General features: G+C 40.1%; 1 protein-coding gene across 1 annotated transcript in view; it reads right to left on the reverse strand.

Moving 5' to 3' along the window:
- Positions 1-5,756: 5,756 nt before the first annotated feature.
- HMGA2 (high mobility group AT-hook 2) overlaps positions 5,757-22,331 on the reverse strand; it is a 136,534-nt gene continuing 119,959 nt past the window's right edge. Inside the window, exons 4-5 of the mRNA XM_065887701.1 lie at positions 17,659-17,691; positions 5,757-5,850 (exon numbers count right to left, since the gene is read on the reverse strand). Of these exons, the coding sequence (XP_065743773.1) occupies positions 5,803-5,850; positions 17,659-17,691 (81 nt within the window). The 3' untranslated portion in view covers positions 5,757-5,802. The remainder of the gene's footprint in view (positions 5,851-17,658; positions 17,692-22,331) is intronic.

Raw genomic sequence — 22,331 nt, forward strand, 5'->3', positions numbered from 1 at the left:
TAGAGCTCCTGGGATCTCAAATATTCAGGGAGAAGTTGTGGCCGGGAGTTACAGGACTCCTCTTTCCTCCTGCCTCTCTGGCTTCTCTGAGGAAGCAGACCACTAGGGCTAGATCTGCATCTTCTATTTTTTCTCCTGCAGCAAGTTTCTTCCTAGGTAGGTACCCCGCCCTCCCTCCACCACCCGCCCTCCACATCTAGGTTCTGGCAATGAAGCATCTTCAAATGTTGTTACTCCATGTATCCAAGAATGTCTGCTTAATCTAGGATTAGGGCAGCCGCAAAACAGGTGGAATCGCAAGTGAGAAAATAATCAGATGAGAGAAGGGGAGATGGGACTAACAGATCACAAGGGGTTGGATCAAGTACAGGGGTAGGATTAGGGTCCTGGAAGGCTGGTAGGAGTGAGGCAGGGACGACCCCTGGATGAATGAGGGTAGAGGTGGGTATTCAGGTTGTGAATCAGGCTCGGAGGCGGGAGACAAGAACCCAAGTATTATAAAGTGGACACAAAGTGGGTTGTGTCCCACTTTGTCCCACCTCATGTGACATGAGGCCTTTCCCATAGGCTCTACTGGGACTGGGTATGAGCGTAGGACAGAGGCATGGCTGCCTCAGCATGGATGGAGTCCCGAACGCAGAGGAGGAAGCGGGGGGCAGAGGGTCGTTCTGCAGCCACTTCACACCTCCTTGAGGAAGAGACCAGATGGCCAAGTTTTACAGATGGCTAAGCTCAGACTGTGGGTGTAGACCTCTGTTGTTGCCTTCTGACTCTGGTCGTTATCTATCTGCATTCCCTATTTCACAAGTAATTTTTATTCTTTTCAACTTCTCTTCCTCTTTTAGGCCAGATTTCTTAGAGCTGAAGAGCAATTGCTCAAGGATGACCTTGCCTAACTTGAAGAATTACTCTTGTTCAATAAAACATTAATCTTATGTAAATAAAACTTGATAAGAAGTGCATCCATGCTGCCCTGGTCCCCTCTCTTGGACTTCTTGTTTCCCTTTTCTGAAGTTTCATTCACTGGTCTCTAATCTCAGCTTGCATCACGTCCCACTGACTAGATTGTTATTCATTCTGTAGTACTGTTTTTATCGCTGCCCAGACACCTAAACCACTTACCATCCCTGAATTCACCAGAGTCGAGCACCCCTAGCCCTGTTAGAACATTCCCCTCCACCGCTGGTCCCCGCTTATGAAATGCTACACTGGCTGAGACTCGGTGTCCCTGCAGCCCCAGGATCCTTCTCTGATGACGGCGCTACAGCCCTTGGGTGAGAGGACCTGCGACTTGCCTCTGATATTGGCAGAGAGTTCAAGATGCGTCGAGCCACTTTCAGGGTAACTCATAAGGTTCTATTTACAGAGCTCTCTCTTGAGTTCAGCTCCCTCAGGAGAAGTTTTGACTCTCTGTAGGTAGGAAGTCTCATTTACCTTTATTGCCCCAAATGATATCCAGTACATATTGGAGGCTCCTCTGATATTTGAATGCATTGGCTGATTTTTTGGACACCCTCCTTGAACTTAGGTTTAAACTTAAGAGATTTCTTAATAACTTTCACAAGTGTACTACTTATTGTTTGAAAGCAATACTTTAACTTTTCTAAAAAGAAAAGGAAAGAAAAGCTTACTCAGAGATCATTTAATGAGCATTAACTCTAAAATACGGGAAGTTTTTTTATCCCATTTATCTACTTATCCTATTCTGGACATAGTATGTCCTTTCTTAGTCTTTCTTTTTCAAGCCAAAGATTCTCTCTTGGTTTCTTTGTTTTCAAGAAGTAATTTCTTCTCATGTGCTTTTCTATACTGATAAAAACGAAGAGACTAAATATGGGTTACATTAAATACATTTGGCCTGTCTGTTATTAGGCTGAATTAATGATCCACCCCAGCAGGAAACAGATTTCCCTCCTCTAAATTCTTACAACTTGTTGCCTCAACGGTTTACTTGGTTCTTTTTGCATGCTGCCTGTATTTTTGCACCTGCATAATTTTTTTCCAAGGAGATAATATTTTGAAAGCCCTCTTGGTCTGGGACTTAAACCATAAAGTAGGCACTCACAAAATTTAGGCTGTGAAAATAAATAAATGAAGGAATGAAGCAGTAAATTTGACAATAAATTTCCTGACAGGAGATTTCTTAAAATGAACAAGTGCTTCCTAAGAACTAAACACAGAGAGTTTTAGTGACAGTGGTGGCAGCACAACCCAGAGGATTTGGCTTAAAAAAATCCTGGATCTACTCCTAACCACCAGCAGAGTTATAAAGATGATCTTGAACTTGGTGGAATGATTCTGACTCTGCTTATAGGTTTTACAGAGTAAAAAGATTCCTATTCAGTAGACACTTTGTGACTTTCATTTCTTATTCTTTTCACCAAACCGTTGGACCTCTACAGATATTAAGTCAAAGATAACTGACATATCAGTTACTCCCATTACAAACTTTGTAGACGCAGGCCTTCAATGGAAATTCTCTAGTTTTAAACTGTAGACCATTCTTCCTTTACATTTCTTTAAGGTCATCTTTGTAGCGTTAAATGTCAGGCTACGAAAGGTGAATTTAGGGCAGTTGATTTAAGAAGTATGATACAGCCTTCGCTCAGAATCCACGGGGCATTGGTTCCAGGATCCCCTGTCAATACAAAAACCCAAGGATGCTCAAGTCCCTTATATGAAATGACTCAGTACAGTCGGCTCTAGGGAATCCAGGGTGGGTTGAATCCGCGGATTCGGAACCCGCAGAGGGCCTTCTGTACTTTAAAACTTTATGTTCGTGTGTGTAGAGGTGTGGGTGCACACAACAAAACGACTTGTGAATGTCTCTCTCCTTGACCTGTTTTGACCAAACTTTATTACTCATTTAATGGAGTCGTGACAAAGAGTAGGAATCAAAACACATGGGGATCACAGAGGCTGTTATGTTTATTGTGCAGAACAGACAGTGATAATCCACTAGAGAAATACTTTCAACAAGCAAGCGATTCAAAGTACAATCATAGACAGCGACTCTACATGAAGAACAAAGTTAGAAGACACTCAAAGAAACAGGGAGAAAGTCAACTGCAGTTCAACGTCTTGATACTTTTCTCCTGCACACATACCTAACTTGCAGAAATGGTAGAAAAGTTAAATGTCCAGTCTTACTTAGCCTGAGACCAACAACAGCAAAGAACAGTCCTATAAAATTTATCTCCCACAAAAATAAACTATATATATAAAAATTTTATGATGTTCTTACTGTTCCATCGGCCACAAGCTTTTTTCAGTATGAAAAATGAGGTATACTGGGGCTTAAGAGGTAGTAGTGTGTTTTGATTGTACAACGTATAGGAAATAAGAGAGTAATTTCATCAGAGATGGAAACTACCGGGTGCTCCGAGTTTGGCCAACACGAGCAACTGCTTTAGTTTTGAGCTGGCCGGTGAGGTTTCAAAAGGCCCAACCCAAGATACGGAACGGGGCTTCTTATGAGCCACTGTTTAGTTGCTTATTTAATGCACAGTTAACAGTAATGTTGAGTTTTAATTCTCTCCATAGCTCCTTTGGTGATTCACAACAGTGAGCAATCTGCCAGTCTCAGAGAGGTATGTGGCCTTTGAAACTACCTCCCTGAAGCGGCTGGAAGAGAGATGGTTTTGAGTTTCATTTGGCATCAGTACTAAAAGCCAGACTGACACAAGCCGTCATGAGAAGCTACCTCTTGGCCCAGTTGATAATACCATGTTAAAAAGTCAGCGCACTCACTAGGAGAGAAAGGAATAAAAACTCTACATAAGAAGCGTTTAAAATAAATCTGGTTGAGACATATTACAAAAATCACATTTGTGTAAAATACATGAAAATATCTGTCAAGCATTTTCTCATATTCAACTAATCTTCAAAACACATATTTTTGATTGCATCATGCAAAAGCTGAGCTTGTTGCATCTCACCTACAAAGCTTCAAGTTTCTTTGAAGGTTGGCTTTATTTTATTTATTTGCAAAAAAGTATGTAAAAACATGTTCCTTTCTATCAAAAGCCTTTTACAAAAATAGTTTTGAGGAGGGTTAGCTGCAGTCTGAACTATTTCAAACATTGACAAAAATGAATGCTGCAAGTAACAAGTTCATTCCTTTTGAAGTCTGGAGGTAGGTCTTTGCAAGTCAATTAGTCCATTTCCTTAAACAATTCATGTGAGGTACAAACTTGGAGGGTGATATTTAAACATTACAGTCAAATTTTGTGTGATGTGTAGTGTAAGGAGGAAAAATATCCTTAAGAACCTAGGAGCGACTTGGTTAAAAAATATTCAAGTTAATGTGGAAAATCTAGCAGAGAAGCTGAAACAAGTATTTGTAAAATTTTAATTAAAAAAAAAAACCCATAGAAAAATACATAGCCATGCTGAAACACAGTAAGGAGACTGCTTCTTTAGCTGTAATTAAGTGTACAAAAAGAACTGTAGGTGATTAGCATCACCTACCCATTACTTTTCTTCTTCTTGCATTGCTTGTGTATAGCAGCATGTAGTAAGTACTAAACTGTAAATTAACTGTAATATTCAGAGGTAGTATTGAGCAGTGGGGTTGTATTGCATCTCTGGCTAAAAGTGCAGTTTGAGTGAAGAGATGGTGAGCTGAAATCAAAGTAAAGCACCTCAGCCAACCATCCTATGTCAAAACGTATTACTTGAAGTAACACATAAGCTTCATTTGAGGTAAGTGGTATTTAGGTCTTTCACAGAAACTGATACACAATGGAGAGAGAGAGAGAGAGAGCCTGCTTTTTTGTTGTCGTTGTTCTTTAAATTGTAGCATAAACTATAGCAAAAGAAATTTGGATTTCGCCCCTCTCACCTCATAATCCAGGTGAGCTCATCATGCATTATTCTGTTGTACCTTTTCATTAAATTACAAAGAGGATAATTTTACTTGTCTAGGTTCCTTAAAATGCTTTGAGGCTGACAAGTGTGATTTATTGCTAAATGGCATTTGGCTCTGTAGGAAGTAGATTCTACCCGGATGAGGGTTCCTGAAAAAAGAAATGAGGGCCGTGAGTAAATTTATTACTCCTGCTGATATGTGTGGCATCCATAAATAAAGGAGTTGGCAATCTGAGTTTGCTTACTTCCCTTTTTGAAAAGTGAACATCACCTTTTCTGGTTTGTTAAGCTGGATGAAAGGATACATCAGCATTTCGTCTCATTTAGAAATAAAAGTAAAAATTAAAAAAAAATCATCAAGTAAGTGTCTACAAGGTTATATGAAAAAGAGAGAAGTAGTATCTAGTCCTATCTTTGGTGTTCTAAACAGAAGCTTCACTACTGCGAGCGGGTTGGGTGGTGTCTGAGGCAGTCAGTGTTTCCCACCGTGCCTCTCCTAGCATTCGGAATGCCCAGCGTCACACGGGTGACACGTTTCTGGTTTGGATGCAGTGCAGTGATTGACTAAACCCGATTCAGAGGTTCTTCTCACCCACCCACTCCTGCTTATCAGATCCACAAACTATTAGTAGGTTAAGGAAAAAGAGAACAGTAATTAAAAGTTGCATTGTTAAACTGTGTCCCCTGTGTTTACAGCAGTTTTTCACTAAACCTGGGACCGTGAAGGGATTACAAAGAAGGTGATTAATATAGTCCTTTTTAAGGTTACGTGACTTCTCCCCCCACCCCCACCCCTCCCCCACCCCGCCCCGCCCCCTAACCCCAGATGAAAGTGGAAAGACCATGGCGACAGAGAGTAAGTGGTCACTGCAGTGTCTTCTCCCTTCAAAAGATCCAACTGCTGCTGAGGTAGAAATTGAATGCTGGCGCCCCCTAATCCTCTTCCGCAGACTCTTGTGAGGATGTCTCTTCAGTCTCCTCCTGGAACACACAAAGGGCACAACCATTACACTGTGTGGGCTGTTCAGACAAACAGTTCAGAGGTGACCTGTTTCCACAGCACGTTATGGCTTCAAAAGAGGATGCGGATGATTGGCAAGCCCCCTCGTTCCCAGGGCTTCTTAAACCGTAAGTGAGGAATCAAGGTGGTGTTTTTTCCCAGAGCAGTCATTAGCCACTGTTGACTTAAGGCTTGACATCATGGCGGCCGCTCAGCAAATTCAATTGTCTGCCGTCCAGAGAATGTCAGGCCCGTGTGAGCTTACTCACCAATCAGAGGGAAAAAGAAATGGATCCATTTTTCCCGACAGCATTCCAGTCATCAGTTTTAAAAACCAGCAAATCAAGTGAAGGGGATCTGTTCTTAAGGGACAAAGAAAATGCGTCCTGCAGACATTGGTAATCATAGCTGATGCTCTTAGGGACTGGCTGTTATTATTCCCATTTTACAGGTGAGAAAATCAAGGCACAGTAAGTCGTATACCCGAAGTCGCAGAGCAAGTCGAGCCAGGCTTTGGGCAGAGGCAGACGGGTGTTGGCAGCTGTGTGTAACCAGGATGCCACTGCCATGTACCAGAGGCAGCGTGAGGGCAGACTCGAGCCTGAGAAAGGGCTGCAAGAGCTGACGACTCACTTCCTTTCCAAATGGATTTCCTTCTTGTATTTATTAAAGCGCATTTTAAGACAATGACCAAAGTTTGGCATTAACTGCTCAATCTCAATACTAAATCCACACTGACCAAACATTTAATGGTGGTTTGGCCAAGCAGAGAAAATCTAATATATATGTTTTCGCAGGGCCTCCTCTTCCTATAAATCTAATTTCTCCTTCTCTTTTCCTTTTTCTGATTCCGTATGGCTCTGGAATTTGTTGGAATTTCTGCAAGCCGGCTTGAGCTGCAAAGTTCTCTTTCCTTCTGCTCGTTTAACAAACGTGCAGTACCTTTCAGGACATGGGTGGTAAAGCGGAGACAATAAACATTTCTGATAAAAGCGTCCTTAGTGAGAGGATGATTTTTATCAAATGCTGTACATTGTCTCATAAGATGGCATGTGAAAAAGATCTGGGAGAAGAGGTAAACATTCACTCCTGCAGCAAACTTTAAGAATGGCCAGCTTAAAACAGCTTATAACAGTCTTCACACTTTAATAGATTTGATTTTCCACATGGCTTCATTTTGTCTGGGTGGCTGACACAATTTATACCTCTCTTCCTTTCCCAGGTCACTACAGTACACCATTCAGTAAAGCATGCCTTAAAGCTTGTCTGCATTATATGACCAAACTTCCATTCATTAGTGTTTGAAACACTTCAGCTGTGAAGGAACTCCTAAATACTACCATGTGTGACGCTTTTGCGTAAAAGCAGCAAACGGGAGGGAAAAAACCCCACATGAACGGGTACTCACATGCTCACATGAATGCACACACGCGGACACACACACACACACACACACACTCTATCCTGGGCTTTAACCACAGGCCACTGCTTACTGCAAACCCTTTGCAAAAGGTTTCAAACGTTCTCTTCCGCCAAGACTGAAGGAGCTGTAAATCCTGGGAATAAACACACACACAAATGAATGGATTACAGCTTAAAAAATATAACCACCGCAGCATCAAGTCATGAGATTTCACACCGGTTTTGTTTAGTCTGCTTTGGGTTATGTGGGAAACGTGGAACGTTTGAAGCTACCTCGCATCTGCTCCCAACCCCCAAACGGCAGGCTTCACATATTTAAGCAGCACGTTTATACCTCTTGACAGGCAACAGGCCATGACCCTGAGATTCTCTATGGAGTCCCGGCCACAAAGGAGGATGTAGCAGGATCAAAGCCACGGACGGACGTGAGAGAGACAAGCCAAGGTTCAGCTGCCCTCTGACCTTGTTTTTTCACTTAATATTTAAATTCCAGAAAGTCATTAAGCTGTTCGGCAGATACGCTCTTCACCGTCCCCAAATGACTCACTTCTCATTATGACAGGAGGTGTGGACTTAGGTAACTACCCTGAAACAGACCACAGATTACACGCCGGCAGATATATGTGATTCCTTCTTCTCCTGGTTAACAAATTAATAGAACGCAGTCAAGCTGGAAACCCCCCTGGATGGAACTGTAATTATTCCATTGCTAACTGCTCGATTTTTCTAGACTATCTGGAAACCAAAGTACTTCCAAATCCGGAAGGAAGTCCAATTTTCAGGCCATGAACTTACAAAGACCTTGTAGTAGATGGAATGTGATCAGCTTTTCAAAACCTTCCCAGAAACTCTGCTTGATTTGAGCTCTTGAAACTCCTGATATGTAAGTGGTTTATTCAAATCCCTTAGACACAACTCAGCTGAAAATGATGGTCCCTCATCCTCATATTGTTTCCTTTATTTAACGGTTCTTAACACAACACGGAGAGTTGTTTTATTTCCACCGACACTGAAATGCTTCTACTACTAGCTGTCACTTAGTACTGGGTACATAACTAGGATGTCAGAGGGTGGGAGCCTCACTCCGTCAAACTTCTGGAGGTCATGCAGCTCTCACACGCTCAGAACGATGGTTTTCTCAATGTTTGGTTCTTGGAGAGCTCTCTCTTCCTGGCATAGCCCTGACTGGCCATCCTCCAAAGGACGGCATGGCTGCCAAGTGGATGATGTTGGCGGGGCACGTGGCACCTCTCACCTCTGCAAGACCCAGTTCTCACCTTCCCAGTGACTTGGCCTTTTGCTACACGTATGGTTGCTGTGACAAAAGTGTGCGTGTAATTAAGAGAAGAAAAACCCTCTTCGCTGTTTTGTTTTGGTTCCACGATTCATTTACTGAATTGGGGCAGGTGATTTGACAGCAGATTGCGAGATAAGGCTGGGAGAGATGAGTTCTTGCTTTCCCTCCCAGGAGCCATGTGGGTCACGGATGCATGAAGATGGAGTCGGGAAATCCACCTTCAGCTGCCCTGTCACGGCTGACCAGACTTCACACAGGGCCCTTCTGCGGTGCGAAGAGTGGACAGGACCCGGTGACGAAGGGAATAAGCGGCAGGTTCTGACGACCCCCAGGGATCTTACTTTCATAGCAGAGTGGTTGGTAGGGACCCTTGAGATTCAATCCTCCTCAGTTAACTTAGAAGACACTGCCATTACTGCAGGTGATAGCTTGCAACTTGAGATATTTATTTAAATCGCTTCATGTTCGCAACATACGCCCAAAGGATCTTTGACCTTGGGTAGCCCCCCAAGAGCAGCTCTGAGGCACTAAGGAGGTGGAGAGACCGTAGCCAAGCATCCTCCACATCTCATTAGGCGCTGGCTGGTGAGATGGGAAGGCCAAGCAGCCACAGTCTGGTAAGGAGGCTTACCGTTGGAATGGGGCTTCACGAATGTAGGATAAAAGGACTTTTCAAAGTGAAAGTGCATAGTGACATTTTCATGAGTACCACCAGCCACTAAGCCCTCTAAATACAGAAGAGCCCCCAGCCATCCACTCAGTTACCTTACAAAGACCACTGAGGCTGTACCACACTGGGGTGAAACATGGATTTTTGGGGCAGAAAACTGAAGAGAAGGAAAAGAAAATGGGCAGAGTTGGAGAACTATATTTCTATTACTACTACTGGAAAAATTGCACTCATTTTGCCTTAGTCTTTCTTTTGTTGCCCCCAGAAAGGAATTTAATAAGTGTAACTCTTTCATTGCTTTCATTACGCTTGTGGAAGAAAACCCCCACTGAAACCTAGATATATAGTTTGCACCTATCTCTATCCTTTTAATTTGGTTCAGCACAATGCATGTGGTGTATATCCTTGGGTACACTTCTGCTAACTTATTCAAAAGGAGGAAGAAGACATCCCAATATCCACCCTGACCCCCTAATGTTGGCTGGAATTTTTCAATGTCTCAGGCGTTTAACCATAGATGTTACCACACAGGCACGGGTGAGGGTGTGTGCTGGAGGAAGGTTCAGTGTTTAATGTGACAGCTGAAGCTCTGGGTTTAATTTTCAGAGGCAGACTAAACAGTAGATCTGCAGTGGAAAGGAGGCCAGTGAATTTTAAATGGAACCGAGAAGTGGAAATACTCTCCCCTCAAGCTTTAGGAGTGCTGTCACCATGATGCCCCTCTTTGTGTGTATAAGGAGTGCAAAGTCATAGACGTCCACGCCAGCTTTAATAAATCCTTATTTTTTCCCCTTGGTTGCAAAGAATTCTGTAACTCTCTTATCATAAAATGCTGCAGGCTACAAATACATCTGTAATTTAAGCTGTCTTGCCAGTAAACCTACCAATACCTGGTAATTTAGAAAGCGCAGTTATGGTTTAATGACATTCTTTTTGTCATCTTAGTATGTCCAGTTCCTTAAGCACTTGGAATGCCACACTCACGAGTGTTTCATGTTCGTCGTGACTATCTCGAGCCAATCCCGCCTGAACAGAAATAGTGGGCTCTCCTCAGCAGCAGTGACCAGAAACGAGTTTTCAAGTTCCATCTGCAGCTAAGTGGCCCTCAAGACCACAAAGCGGACTCTTTCTATTTCTGGGTCAGATATTTTAATTTTAAACGGACTGGGGCTGTTTAATTTAATGGAAAGTGATCATTTCCTCCAACTAGGAAAACTTTATATCGCATTTTAAAAACCATATCCACTGGAACCTACTCAAACCCTATGATCAGGCAAGTGCAAGGGATTCTGGTAGAAACGGTAGGGGGGAAATATGTTTTTCAAAAGGAGACTTTAGAAGTTGGGATATTTATGGTATTTGTACCTGATCTTTTTTTGTTTTTTTTTTAAATTTTAGTTTTATGTATTGGATTGGCCAAAAAGTTCGCCCAGGTTTTTCGTAAGATGTTACGGAAAAAACCCGAACAAACTTTTTGGCCAATCCAATATACACAAATACACAAGCATCTACCTTGCATGTGCTACCATCAATGTAATAAAGCCAGTATAAGGTCTTATTGGGGGATATTTGAAGTAAAGAAGGTTGATCCTAGATGTCACTGACCACAGGCACCAACCCTGGCATTAATGGGTGTATAACTTGTGCCTTATTCTCACTGTGTCAGACCGGTAATGAGAATACTCATCTCGCTGCCCAGCAGGGTGTGAGAAAAAATGTGACAACCAAATGGGAAAACTTTGAAAAAAAGAGTAAAAATCCTGTAAGACTACGGTGTGGAGCTATGATGATTAATTATAGCTACTCATTCTGTGTTTCTTTCTTTACCTGTGATTCAATGCTAGATTGTTGAGAAAGAAAGGAAAAAAAAAAACCCTATTATTAAACAATGTCTCCTCAATAAAACAAAATAAGACATCTTAGATTTGTAAAATACACTCCTGTTTGTCTCATTCATGCCTCTGAAAATATTGTAAACAGAGGTAATATTTATCCCTGGGATACTACGAATTTCTTTCCTGGGATGAAAGGCTATTTAAAAATATCTTCAGGAGGGAGTCTCATTTTTCAGATAGGGAATTCATTTTCTGTATAAACTAACTGCAAGTCTCAGGATCCTGGAAGTCATGATTTCTGAGGATCACAAGCTTGATCAATTTTCCATGCCAGATCTAATTCGTGCTGAGGAGTCTCATGTTTAAAAAATAGCTAAAGATTTTTGCATGAAGGAAGCACTCAGAAGAAGGAAATTCATTTCAACATTTCCAAAATTGTTGAGGAATGTCCTTCCTTTTATGCAGAGTAGTTTTAAATAAAAGTGGATAGATTAAAGGCTGCTTAGTGGTTATATTCTGGATATGTTTATGAATGGCACAGATTAGGAGAACCTTTTCTCTTTGTTTTCCATGTGTAAAAGATTTTTCATAACTTGTATTTGTTGCCAGGGAACAAGAACATTTCTGGATTTTAATCATTATTGCACCAAACATTTTTCATTATCCTGAGATAGGACTTTTGAATAAGATTATGAAAATATCAGTAATAATACTAAGCTAACAAATAATTCTTCAATAAGACATTTCAGTGTCCAGCAAACATTCTCTGAAGGTACAGAAAGTTTCTTGGATAAAGCAACATATTTCTATTCAAACATTAAGGAATTTCTTAGACAGGCCATGTTTTAAATCCAGTTACTCTTTATTCATATTAATTTTGGTCAGCAAGTTTGGATAATAAGAAGAAAGCTTACATATTGAATAAATAATCGTTTTTCATCCAATTCACATCAAAATGCACAGGAAAAGCATTCTGCAACATGCCTAGAAAAGCAGGCAGACATGGCCATTTTATTTTTAGCCTAATCCACAGGCTTTACCACACAGTTAAAAACAATCACACTTAAAAAAAAAAAAAAAAAAAAACTCCTATAGGAAATCCGTCAAGTCCAGAAATACTATATTTTGCCTTTTGGAGTTTTATATCTTGCCCCAAATTGAGTGATGTCCTTTCACTTCCGTTAGAAGTTTATGTCATCTCTGTAAGACATTCCCTGCCAAGAAACAGCTGACTTCATCTTGCCAATATTCCTTTATTACAACTAAGCTAATGACTTCATATGTTTACGGTTAATCATCATCTTGATACGCTTCCTCTGCCCTACCCCCGTGCTGCTATATCCTTGAGCTACTTTATTAAAGGGGTTAAATGTTGCTTTCTACTTGGCTGTCCTCCTCCCTTGACCTTTGCAATGTCAGAGGTCAGAGGTTAAATTAAAAAGTATTCCCTATACGACAAAACAGTCCCACTCGGCAGGCTTTGATACAATTCTTCATGTTTTGCCAGTTGGTACCAAACATTTACTGGCCCACAAAATGTTTTACCAGCTTGAAAGGGCTTAAGTTGGAAAATAACTAAATCAGTACTCTTTATGACTTAAGCGGTATAAATCACTATTCTCCCTGAGTGAGTAGAGAGTGCCTCTTTTCTTCGAGTCTGATTTATGATGAACTATTGACTGTACTGGCCAAGATACCACGTAAAGGATGAGTGTGAGAGTGAGAACTCTGCCTTCTTTCTCCTTCCTCCCTTGTATGTCTAGACTGAAAGCCCCCAGGAAAAATGCCTTCTTTGAGAACAAGATGTTGACTGCAATTCATCAACCTGCTTGTCCCAAAATGAAATCTCTCATTTTGCTCTAAACAATGTTTAGGTTGTCTGAAATATAAACATCCTTAAAACTGCCCTTGAAGTCTCTGTAAAAACATTCAGCTTTTTTTTTTTTTTTTAAGGGGGGAAAAATCCCATGATAACCAAGGCTTACTGAAATTTCTTTGCTCCGATACACACCACCCACAGAAAATGTTACTCCCGGGTAAAAGCTCTATTTTGAAACAGAAAGCTTTGTTTCCAGTCTTTTAGAAACTGAAAACTTTCCAGTTCTCTCACTGGGAAGTTGAAAAGGAGCAGGTGTCTACCTGTCTTAATTGCTAGAGGTGTAGCTTGCCAGGGCTGTACAACAATGAGGAAATTGGGTTGAAAGGAAGGAGAACTTAGGATTTTTAAAAGCTGTTTTTACCCTTTGGGTAGGGCTCAGGTGAGAAAATATGTCTGAATTATATATAAGGACTCACTTCTAATCTCAGTTTAAAGCCTTAAAAGGGGGAAATCAAGAGACAATAAGATATCTAATAAACCAGCAAGATCTTTTCAGAAGTCTGAGATGGAGTGAGATTTTTTTCTTATCAAAATAAAAACTTGAGAAACAAAGCCCCCTCTATCAATAATAATAACCTGATACACTATGGGATTTCTCTTATTAAAAACAACAGTAGCAGAAACAAAACCTACCACTGTTGCCTACTCAAGTTGAGAATGTAATCCATGTGGCTGAGAAATCAACTTTCAAATTGCTAAAAAACTAGGAAATTAGCTAATTTCTTACTTTATCACTTTAAATGAAAATACAGTAGAGTTCTCCGGTAAGCTTTGTTTTCACTGGTTTGGGACTTTAAAAAAAAAACAGTTAACGTAAATATTAGAGGTTTTCCCCTTTAGATTTTTAAGATTATTAAGGTTTGCAGCTGATGGTACCTGGTGGACTTCCCAAGCACAAACCCCTGTGGTAGGGTTTTCCTTAAATTTTTATTCCTCTCAAGATGCATGCACTTATATACACAAATGCACATGAATAAGATTTATCATAATCCTGAATTTGTCTCCTTAGAATGAATTGTGACTTTCTGTAACCCAGTTTCAAGAAGTGGCATCCTTGAAGTTCTGAGGTTTCAGAATTTGATGGCATTAGGATACTTCAGAAGAGAGTCTTTGTACTTCCACACATATGGAATTACATACAAGCCAAGTGATTCTAACTGCTTTAGTCCTGATGATAGGATGCAGCCATCACCATAAAATTTCCCCTAAGTTAAAAAAATCCTTATTTTAAAAACATGCAGTGAAAACACTTGAGGTCAAAAAGATAGTAGTTTTGAACCAATTAGAATTCTAACGTTTTTGAGAATACAAATCTCTGGAAATAAAAAACCTAGCATACAAAAATAAGTCAGAATGTAATAATACTCCCTGGAATGTATACAAGTCTATTCAAAATGTTCTTGGGAGTAAGGTAAGATGCATTGTTTTTATCCCAGTTCATAGATGGATACATAGGGAACAGAGAGATTAATTCACCCATTGATGGGGCCAGAAAGCAAAACCTAGGTCTCCTTAGGCACTGCTGAGTCCTTTTCTTGGGATGTAAAATATTTAATCGTGCTAAAATTTTCACCACCTCAAAACAGGACCTGAATGTAACCCTTCAAAGTAGTGTTGATGAAGAAAGGATATGAGCCTGAGTTAATCCAGACTGCTACATGGAAAAGCCATCTGGGAGGGTATTTTGAAAGAAACAGATGGAAAAGGAAGAGATTCTTTTGAATGTGATGTAAAATTTACATTATCCTCCATGAACTTCTGTGTAGTCCCCATGTTTATATAATTCATCACTGTGTCCTTAGACAATATAGATTAGGAAGCCCAATGAGCTCATCATGTTCTTTTTTCTGAGTCTGAACTCTCCTTTCAAGGGCAAATCTGGAGCAGGATCTGTAGGTCTGTAACACAGCCAGATTGATCAGTGAGGACCAACCCAATCCATCTGTGGTTTCTTTGATATGATTGATTCTCTTAGGACAAACATTTATGATGTCACATCATTTTTTTGTATATTACTGCCCAATTTGCAGTCAGTTTCAGCCACATTGATAATCTCCACCAATGATTTATCTGTCTCTGGCTCTTTACTTTTGAATATGCCATTCATCTCATCTGTAACATCTTCCTCTCTTTCCCTAATCTATGTCTTTATTTTCTCTTCTGTAGCTAAACAACAACAACACAATTGAAACTCTTCTGGGGATCATCCCTTTAAGCAACACATGGCATTCCACTCATTCATCTGTATCCCATTGTGCGTCATATAGATTGATATTCTGTGCTCATTTGCTCAACAAATGTTCAAATGTCTCCTCATGTGTGTTCACTGAGTATCTTCATCCCTGGCTCTACATTACACTCACTTGAGGAGTTCATAAAAAATACTAATGCTTGGGTTTCCAGACCAAATAATCAGAATCACTGAAGGGTGGGGCTAGTGGTGTGTAGGTAAATGTTCAACAACTTGCTCTCCAGTAAAAAAAAAAAGTCCTGATTTGTAGTATTTTCCAAGTTCCATGGTGTAAATACTCCTACCATAGTGGATTTCAAGTTACCTACTTGACATCAGTAAATATAAAATTTGGAAGAGATACTCACAGCTGCCTCACAAGGGCTGGTTCCAGCACATACCACTGGGTAGGGTTCAGGATGTACACACACACACACACACACACACACACACACGCACACACACACGCACAGAGCTGTCAGTCAATTCAGCATCTGTGGGGGATTGGTTCCTGGACCCACCACAGATACCAAAATCATCACTGGGTAGGGTCCATACACACGCATGGGCACAGACACACACACACACACACACACACACACACACACACACAGTTGTCTGTCCTTCAGTATCCGAGGGGCATTGGTTCCAGGACCTTCCTCAGATACCAAACTCTTCAGACGCTCCAGTCTCACAGTTGGCCTTTACTCCGTAACTGTGATTTTGCATTCACCAATTCAACCAACTATGATAGTACTGTAGTATTTATTGAAAAAATCCACGTATAAGTTGACCATCACAGTTCAAACCCATGTTGTTCAAGGGTCAACTGTATATGGCATATAGTATACAACTGTATATATATATGTATGTATGTATATGTGTGTATATATATATAATTATATTTATATTATCTGTAGGTGATTCTCATGGGCAGCCAAGGGTAAGAACCTCTGAAGCAGACTACACATTTCTCAGATGCACGTGACTAAGTTTTCGTTCGCCTTATCTTCCCTAAACCCCAAGAACAGAGACTGAATCAAAGTTGTTAACAGACCCCATAAGATTATTAATCTACTGTTCACAGCCCACGATGCAACAGCGAACACTGCAGTCTCCTTTGACCCCAATGCACAGATTTATAAATTCATTTGCTCTTTTTAAAAAAAATTCCTTACTGATTTCCTTACTGATGAAGCATGAGAGGCTAAATATATTTGGGATCTCCTACTTAAAAATGTCAAGTTTGGTTTATATTTTGTTTTGTTTAATATTGCATAGAAACACTTGAACACAGTGTACTTATTTTTAGTGCCCCCAACTCTTGGCTTTCGGGAAAGGGAACAGCTAGGAGGATGATTTTTTTTTCATGGAAACTCTGTTTTTATTCTATTTAAAGCACATGTGTAATTATTCAGATGCATTTCCCCTGTGTGCTTTTATATCTGTTTAGAAGCTTCATTTCTCTTTCAAGCTGCATTTGTAAAGAATAGTAGACACAGGAGATTGTCTGAATGGTCTTTGCCAGGCAAGGCAACATTGTCCCAAGAGAACCTGGTGCAAGGTACAGTTTTAGAGACCTCTAAGGAAAAGATCCCATGGATAAATTATATGAAAAATCTACAAAGAACTTGGTAACCCATGACACTGCTAAATAACTTCGGCAGGTTCTGCATGATGTACCTAGATCTCCCGGGCATCTCTTTCAACCCAGAAAGGGAGAACAGCAAGATATTTTCATATTTTAATAAAGATCGCATACTTAGCAATCATGGTTAATTTATTCTTCAAGATATACTTCCTCAATAAGCATGATTCTTATGCTTCTATGTACAGATTATAGTTGGGACAAGGAACTCCAGGCATACGGAACAAGAGAAGTAAAGCTGGTTCCTAATTTTGATGTTGCCAAAGATGTTAGAGACTGTGATTCAGCCTGAAGTGAGACCTGAGAGTTCATCAATAGCAAAATTAGTATAACCATTTCCCAATTTCCCAGTCTTCTTTGGGAGTGTTTTGGGATCACCAAATGTTATGGAATAATTCAATGAATAGATATGTTTCCGGTCATGGATCATGATATATTTTGTGGCTAATAAGTCCTGTATCGGGTCAACGGAATATGGATAGTGAGACGGAAAGGACAAAACTTGATGTTTAAGAGTTGGCAAAACACATGATAAGATTAAGTATTTGTTTTATATGAGGCACTAAAAGGTTTTATTTTTTAAAGTATTTTTATTTGTTCTGTATACTTCAGGCCTTGATCTTTTCGAATTTTTAAAAATCTCAGTCTATGTATTCTTGACTTTGTCTGAAGGATACAACCAATTTTCAAGAATACTACAATGCTGACACAAGACTAGAAAAATACTAATTAAAGGTTTAATTTGGGGTCATATTTTTTTCACTATTTATATTAACTGGGGAAAAAAAGCATAATGACCATCTCTTACCTGAGCAGGCTTCTTCTGAACAACTTGTTGAGGCTAAGAAGGAAAGAAAGAAAGAAAAGAATCGTTATAATTTAAAAGGAAACACACATAATGAAAATAATCAAGTATACATGTTTTAAACATAGGCACTTGTCTGCAAAGACAAAAATTTCAAGGTTCAGATGGTTTATTTCAGGTTAAAGGGTGTTTATTCATTATCTTCACATGTTAAAGAAATACAGTGCAGGTTATCTCCATTAAAACAATTCCCAACTAAGGTTCTGCAATACATACCAATTACATCAAAATAAACTTGCTCTTCTATTCACTTTGTTTTAGCCTGTATATCACAAAACTTAGGAAGTGAAAGGGCCTAATTTATTAATATTTTGGTTTTTTAAAAAAACAGCTTTACTGAGATATAATTTATATTCCATAAAATTCACCCACATGAAGTGTAAACATCAAAGTATTTTAGTATATTCAGAGGGTAGTACAAGCATCACCACTATCTAATTTTAGAATAATTTCACCTCCTGTGAAAGACCCTGTATCCATTATCACCCACTCTCCATTCCTTCCTGCTTCCCTAGCCAACCTCCCATCCCTAACCAATCACTAATCTACTTTCTTTCTCTATAAATTTGCCTATTCTGGACATGTCATGTAAATATATGGTCTTTTGTATCTTTTGTAATCATACAATATATGGGCTTCTTTCACTTAGCATAATGTTTTCTAGGATCATTCTGTTATAGCATGCATCAGTAATTCATTCCTTTTTATGGCCAAATAATATTCCATTGTATGGATATGCTACATTTTGTTTACCCATCCATCAGTTCATGAACGTCTGGGTTGTTTCCAACTTTTGGCTATCATGAATAATGCTGTTATGAACCTTCATGTATAAGTTTTAGTGTGTACATGTTTTCATTTCCCTTAGGTACATAGCTAGGAGTGGCATTTCTGGGTCACAAAGGTAACTGTACGTTAAACTTTTTGAGGAGCTGCCAGACAGTTTTTCAAAGCAGCGTCACCATTTTAAATTCCCACCAGCAATGTATGAGGATTCCAATTTCTCCCAATATGTGCCAACACTTGTTATTGTCTGTCTTTTTAATGATAGACATCCTACTGGGTGTGAAGGTGAATGTCATTGTGGTTCCAATTTGAATATTCCTAATGGCTAGTGATGTTGAATATCTTTTCATGTACTTTCTGGCCATTGGTATATCTTCTTTAGAGAAATGTCTATTCAAATCTTTTCAAAATGTATTTGGCTTTTCATTATTGAGTTATAAGGGTTCTTTATATGTTCTGGATACATATCCCTTATCAGAATATGATTTGCAAGTATTTTTTTCCATTCTGTGGGTTTGTTCACTTTCTTGATGTTACCATTTGCAGAATATTTTGTTACACCTATATCTGTGTATCTTTATCATCTATATGTATTTAATTCTGGATGTAGTGCAAAACTCCCCTCTTTTGAGTAAAATACCTGAGGAAACTTTTTTCTACTCAGCCTAAATTAACTGTCCAATATTTAGAGTATTAGAAAAATATTTAAGTTATTCTTTGGTGTTGTAAAAGGTGGATCTGAAGCCCAAGTTTTTTAATGGATTACTTCCAGTACTCACTCTCATGTCTGAATATAAGCCTTATTTATTCTATCTACACATCCCTGAGATTTGCAAACAGAACTGAACCACTTTGATGTGGGCAGTGACATGCTTCTGTGGTACAAATGAAAGAAATAAAATTGCTACAGAAGTTAAGGTAAATTCACTATATTGTGAAGGGGTAGAGCTTCTATTCATTTTCTTTCAGAATTTCAGTGATGGTGTGATGTCTTATTGCCACTATAGTAAACGTGTTTTATAAAAATCATCAGAGCTTTTTTTTTTTTTTAGATGAACAAGATAAAAATAAAAGAGATGGCAAAATACTTTTGTTTACTGAAAAAAAAAAGTTTGAGTTTAAACCACAGTAGAGATGACATCATAAAAGCCCAGGTTTTGAGATGATGTTTTCTCCAGGTGGAATCCAACCAAGGATGATTAGGACTTCTTGCCTCTTAGGATTCAAATGTGTGTGCTAAGAGAGTATTCATTTCAAAAGAGTCATTTGTAAGAACGGACCACTCTTCTCCCCTCTCTTTTTTCCTGCTGATTGCACCTGTACACATGTTTACTCCCAAACCATTTCAAATCCTCACACATTCTTGCAGGCTGACCGGTTCCTACTGCTCAGAAGTCCCCCTCCCTTTTTGGCCTAGGAGCCCACATTCATGTGTCTCCTGCACACTGCGGGTCTCAATGAAATCCTCTGAAAGGGCTGCCAGCTCACCCAATTTTCCATGAATTAGGTCCTGACACTTCAATGAGGGGAAAGACAATGTCTGAAACCCTGCCAGCCCTGGCTCCCGGCCTAGTTCGTGTCACAGAACTTCTACCAGCTGCCCTTCCACACAGCACTTCATACTTTTCCGACCACCAAACAAACAGACCCTTGAGGACTTTCAATGCTGGTTGGGGTTCTGGCTGCCAGGATGTTTTCCCAGCCCCTGGCACCCAATGGCTCCAGACTGTGCCGAGAACGTTTTCTGTTGTTGTTCTTTTGTGTTGCTTTTATTCTTATGAATGGCTTTGGTAGAAAATGCAGATGAAAGCACAATACATTCATAAAATGGGAAACGAAACGAACTGCTGTCTGGAAATTTTGGGGGACACCAAACAAACTGCAAATCTCTTATCTTCCTTGGGGCATCTGCTAGCTTAGATACCTAGAAACCAGTGGCCCCCCAGGGTTCTTGTCATTAGAAGCATGGTCGACCACTACATTTTTCTAAGACAAAACGGATAATATCAACTGTGTATATTAATCTTGAGTGTGGTTAGCTGTATATCTCCCTGTGCCTTAATAAATGAGTAATATTTTACACATGCATCTCCCACATAGAAGCTAAAATCTTTTCTGTTTTCAACATCTGCCCTTTTGTGACTGGAAGGACCCAGGTCTTGTTATTTTCATTTGCTCACAGGGAAACTAAGGCAGAGGGAATTTAAATAACTTCCACGAGATCATTTTCTAAAGCTGAAACAACCAGGGTCTCCTAATTCTCTTAATCTCCCATATAATGCACTGAGGAAACCCATTCTCAACCTTTTAAAAACAGTCAAATCCGATTCAACCCAGGAGGATAAGCTATACTTCACAGCCTTGGTTTCCACCTCCAGGTTCAGTCTTCTCCTTGGGATGTCTCAGGGTTCCCCTCCCCACCCCACTCCTACCACAGCCAGGAAGCCTCATGGTTTTGTCAGCAGGGCTAGCTCTGATTCTCCTAGGCTGCTGATGGAGAGTGAACCCTGGGGTGCAAGAGGCAGGCCTGCAGGGTCCAGCTGTTCCCCCTCCCCGCTTGGAGATTCTGCCCTTATTACCTGCTGTGGAGTGTCTGAGGACATCCCTTTTAAAGGCATGGGTTTCACAACGACTGTTCTATTGAACAGATAGCAAAGCCCTCCAAGCTCCTGATTTAGACACTTTTTAAAAAAAATTTATTTTTGGCTGCGTTGGGTCTTTGTTGCTGCGCGCGGGCTTTCTCTAGTTGCGGCGAGCGGGGGCTACTCTTCATTGCGGTGCACGGAGCTTCTCATTGAAGTGGCTTCTCTTGTTGCTGAGCACGGGCTCTAGACACGTGGGCTTCAGTAGTTGTGATATGAGGGCTCAGTATTTGTGGCTTGTGGGCTCAGTAGCCTTGGCTCGCAGGCTCAGTAGTTGTGGTGTGTGGGCACTAGAGCGCAGGCTCAGAAGTTGTGACACACGGGCTTAGTTGCCCTGCGGCATGTGGGATCTTCCTGGACCAGGGATCGAACCTGTGTCCCCTGCATTGGCAGGTGGATTCTTAACCACTGTGCCATCAGGGAAGTCCCCTGATTTAGACACTTCTGATGGTTCCATTTCTAGTTAAGTCTGTGCATACGGGGAATTTATACAGTTTAGGTGCTCTGTAGACCTGGCATGCCAACCTTTCCAGGCACTCAGATTTTGAGTTCCTTATAAGATTGTTACACTTTTCAAATAGCTTGTAATGAAAATCTCTCATTCCGCGGTTGCATTTTAACTTCTAAAATCCAATGGGTGGCAGAGAGCTTCCTCCCAGAACAAAAGAACATCAACAACAAAGGACTTTGAAGAAATGCTTTGAATTAATATAATGTTAAAATAAAACTGTGAAGAGAATTAAAAAACCCATCAACTGAATGAATCATGAAAAGATTAAGAAGGGCCCTCTCTAACCACGGGGACTTCAATGTGCAGTTTCCTGCAGGTTAACCCTTATATTGGACTAGTTCAGACAAATTGAAAGTACAATCTTTGAACAAATAAATACTATTGTTAAAGTCGGTAAATAGCTTAGGATACAGCACGCCAAGAAAGTGCAAAGGATGTGAAAAAGGAAAGAACCTATTTTGGGATTTCTGAGATCATATAGCAAACCAGTATTTCTCCCAATGAAAGGGAAAAAGTTACTGAATTTTTAATGTCCGCAGAGTATTTTGGTTTTTAAGATTTTGTAGAAAGACACTGGTGTAGGAAATTTATTTCAGTATAATTAAGGGGCTCCCCAGCCCTCCTGAGAATCCAGCCTATGGTTCCAGGGAGTCTAGGTATTTCAAAGCTGATGCCTA

The sequence above is a fragment of the Phocoena phocoena genome, chromosome 11 (assembly GCF_963924675.1).
Source record: "Phocoena phocoena chromosome 11, mPhoPho1.1, whole genome shotgun sequence".
NCBI classification, from domain to species: domain Eukaryota; kingdom Metazoa; phylum Chordata; class Mammalia; order Artiodactyla; family Phocoenidae; genus Phocoena; species Phocoena phocoena.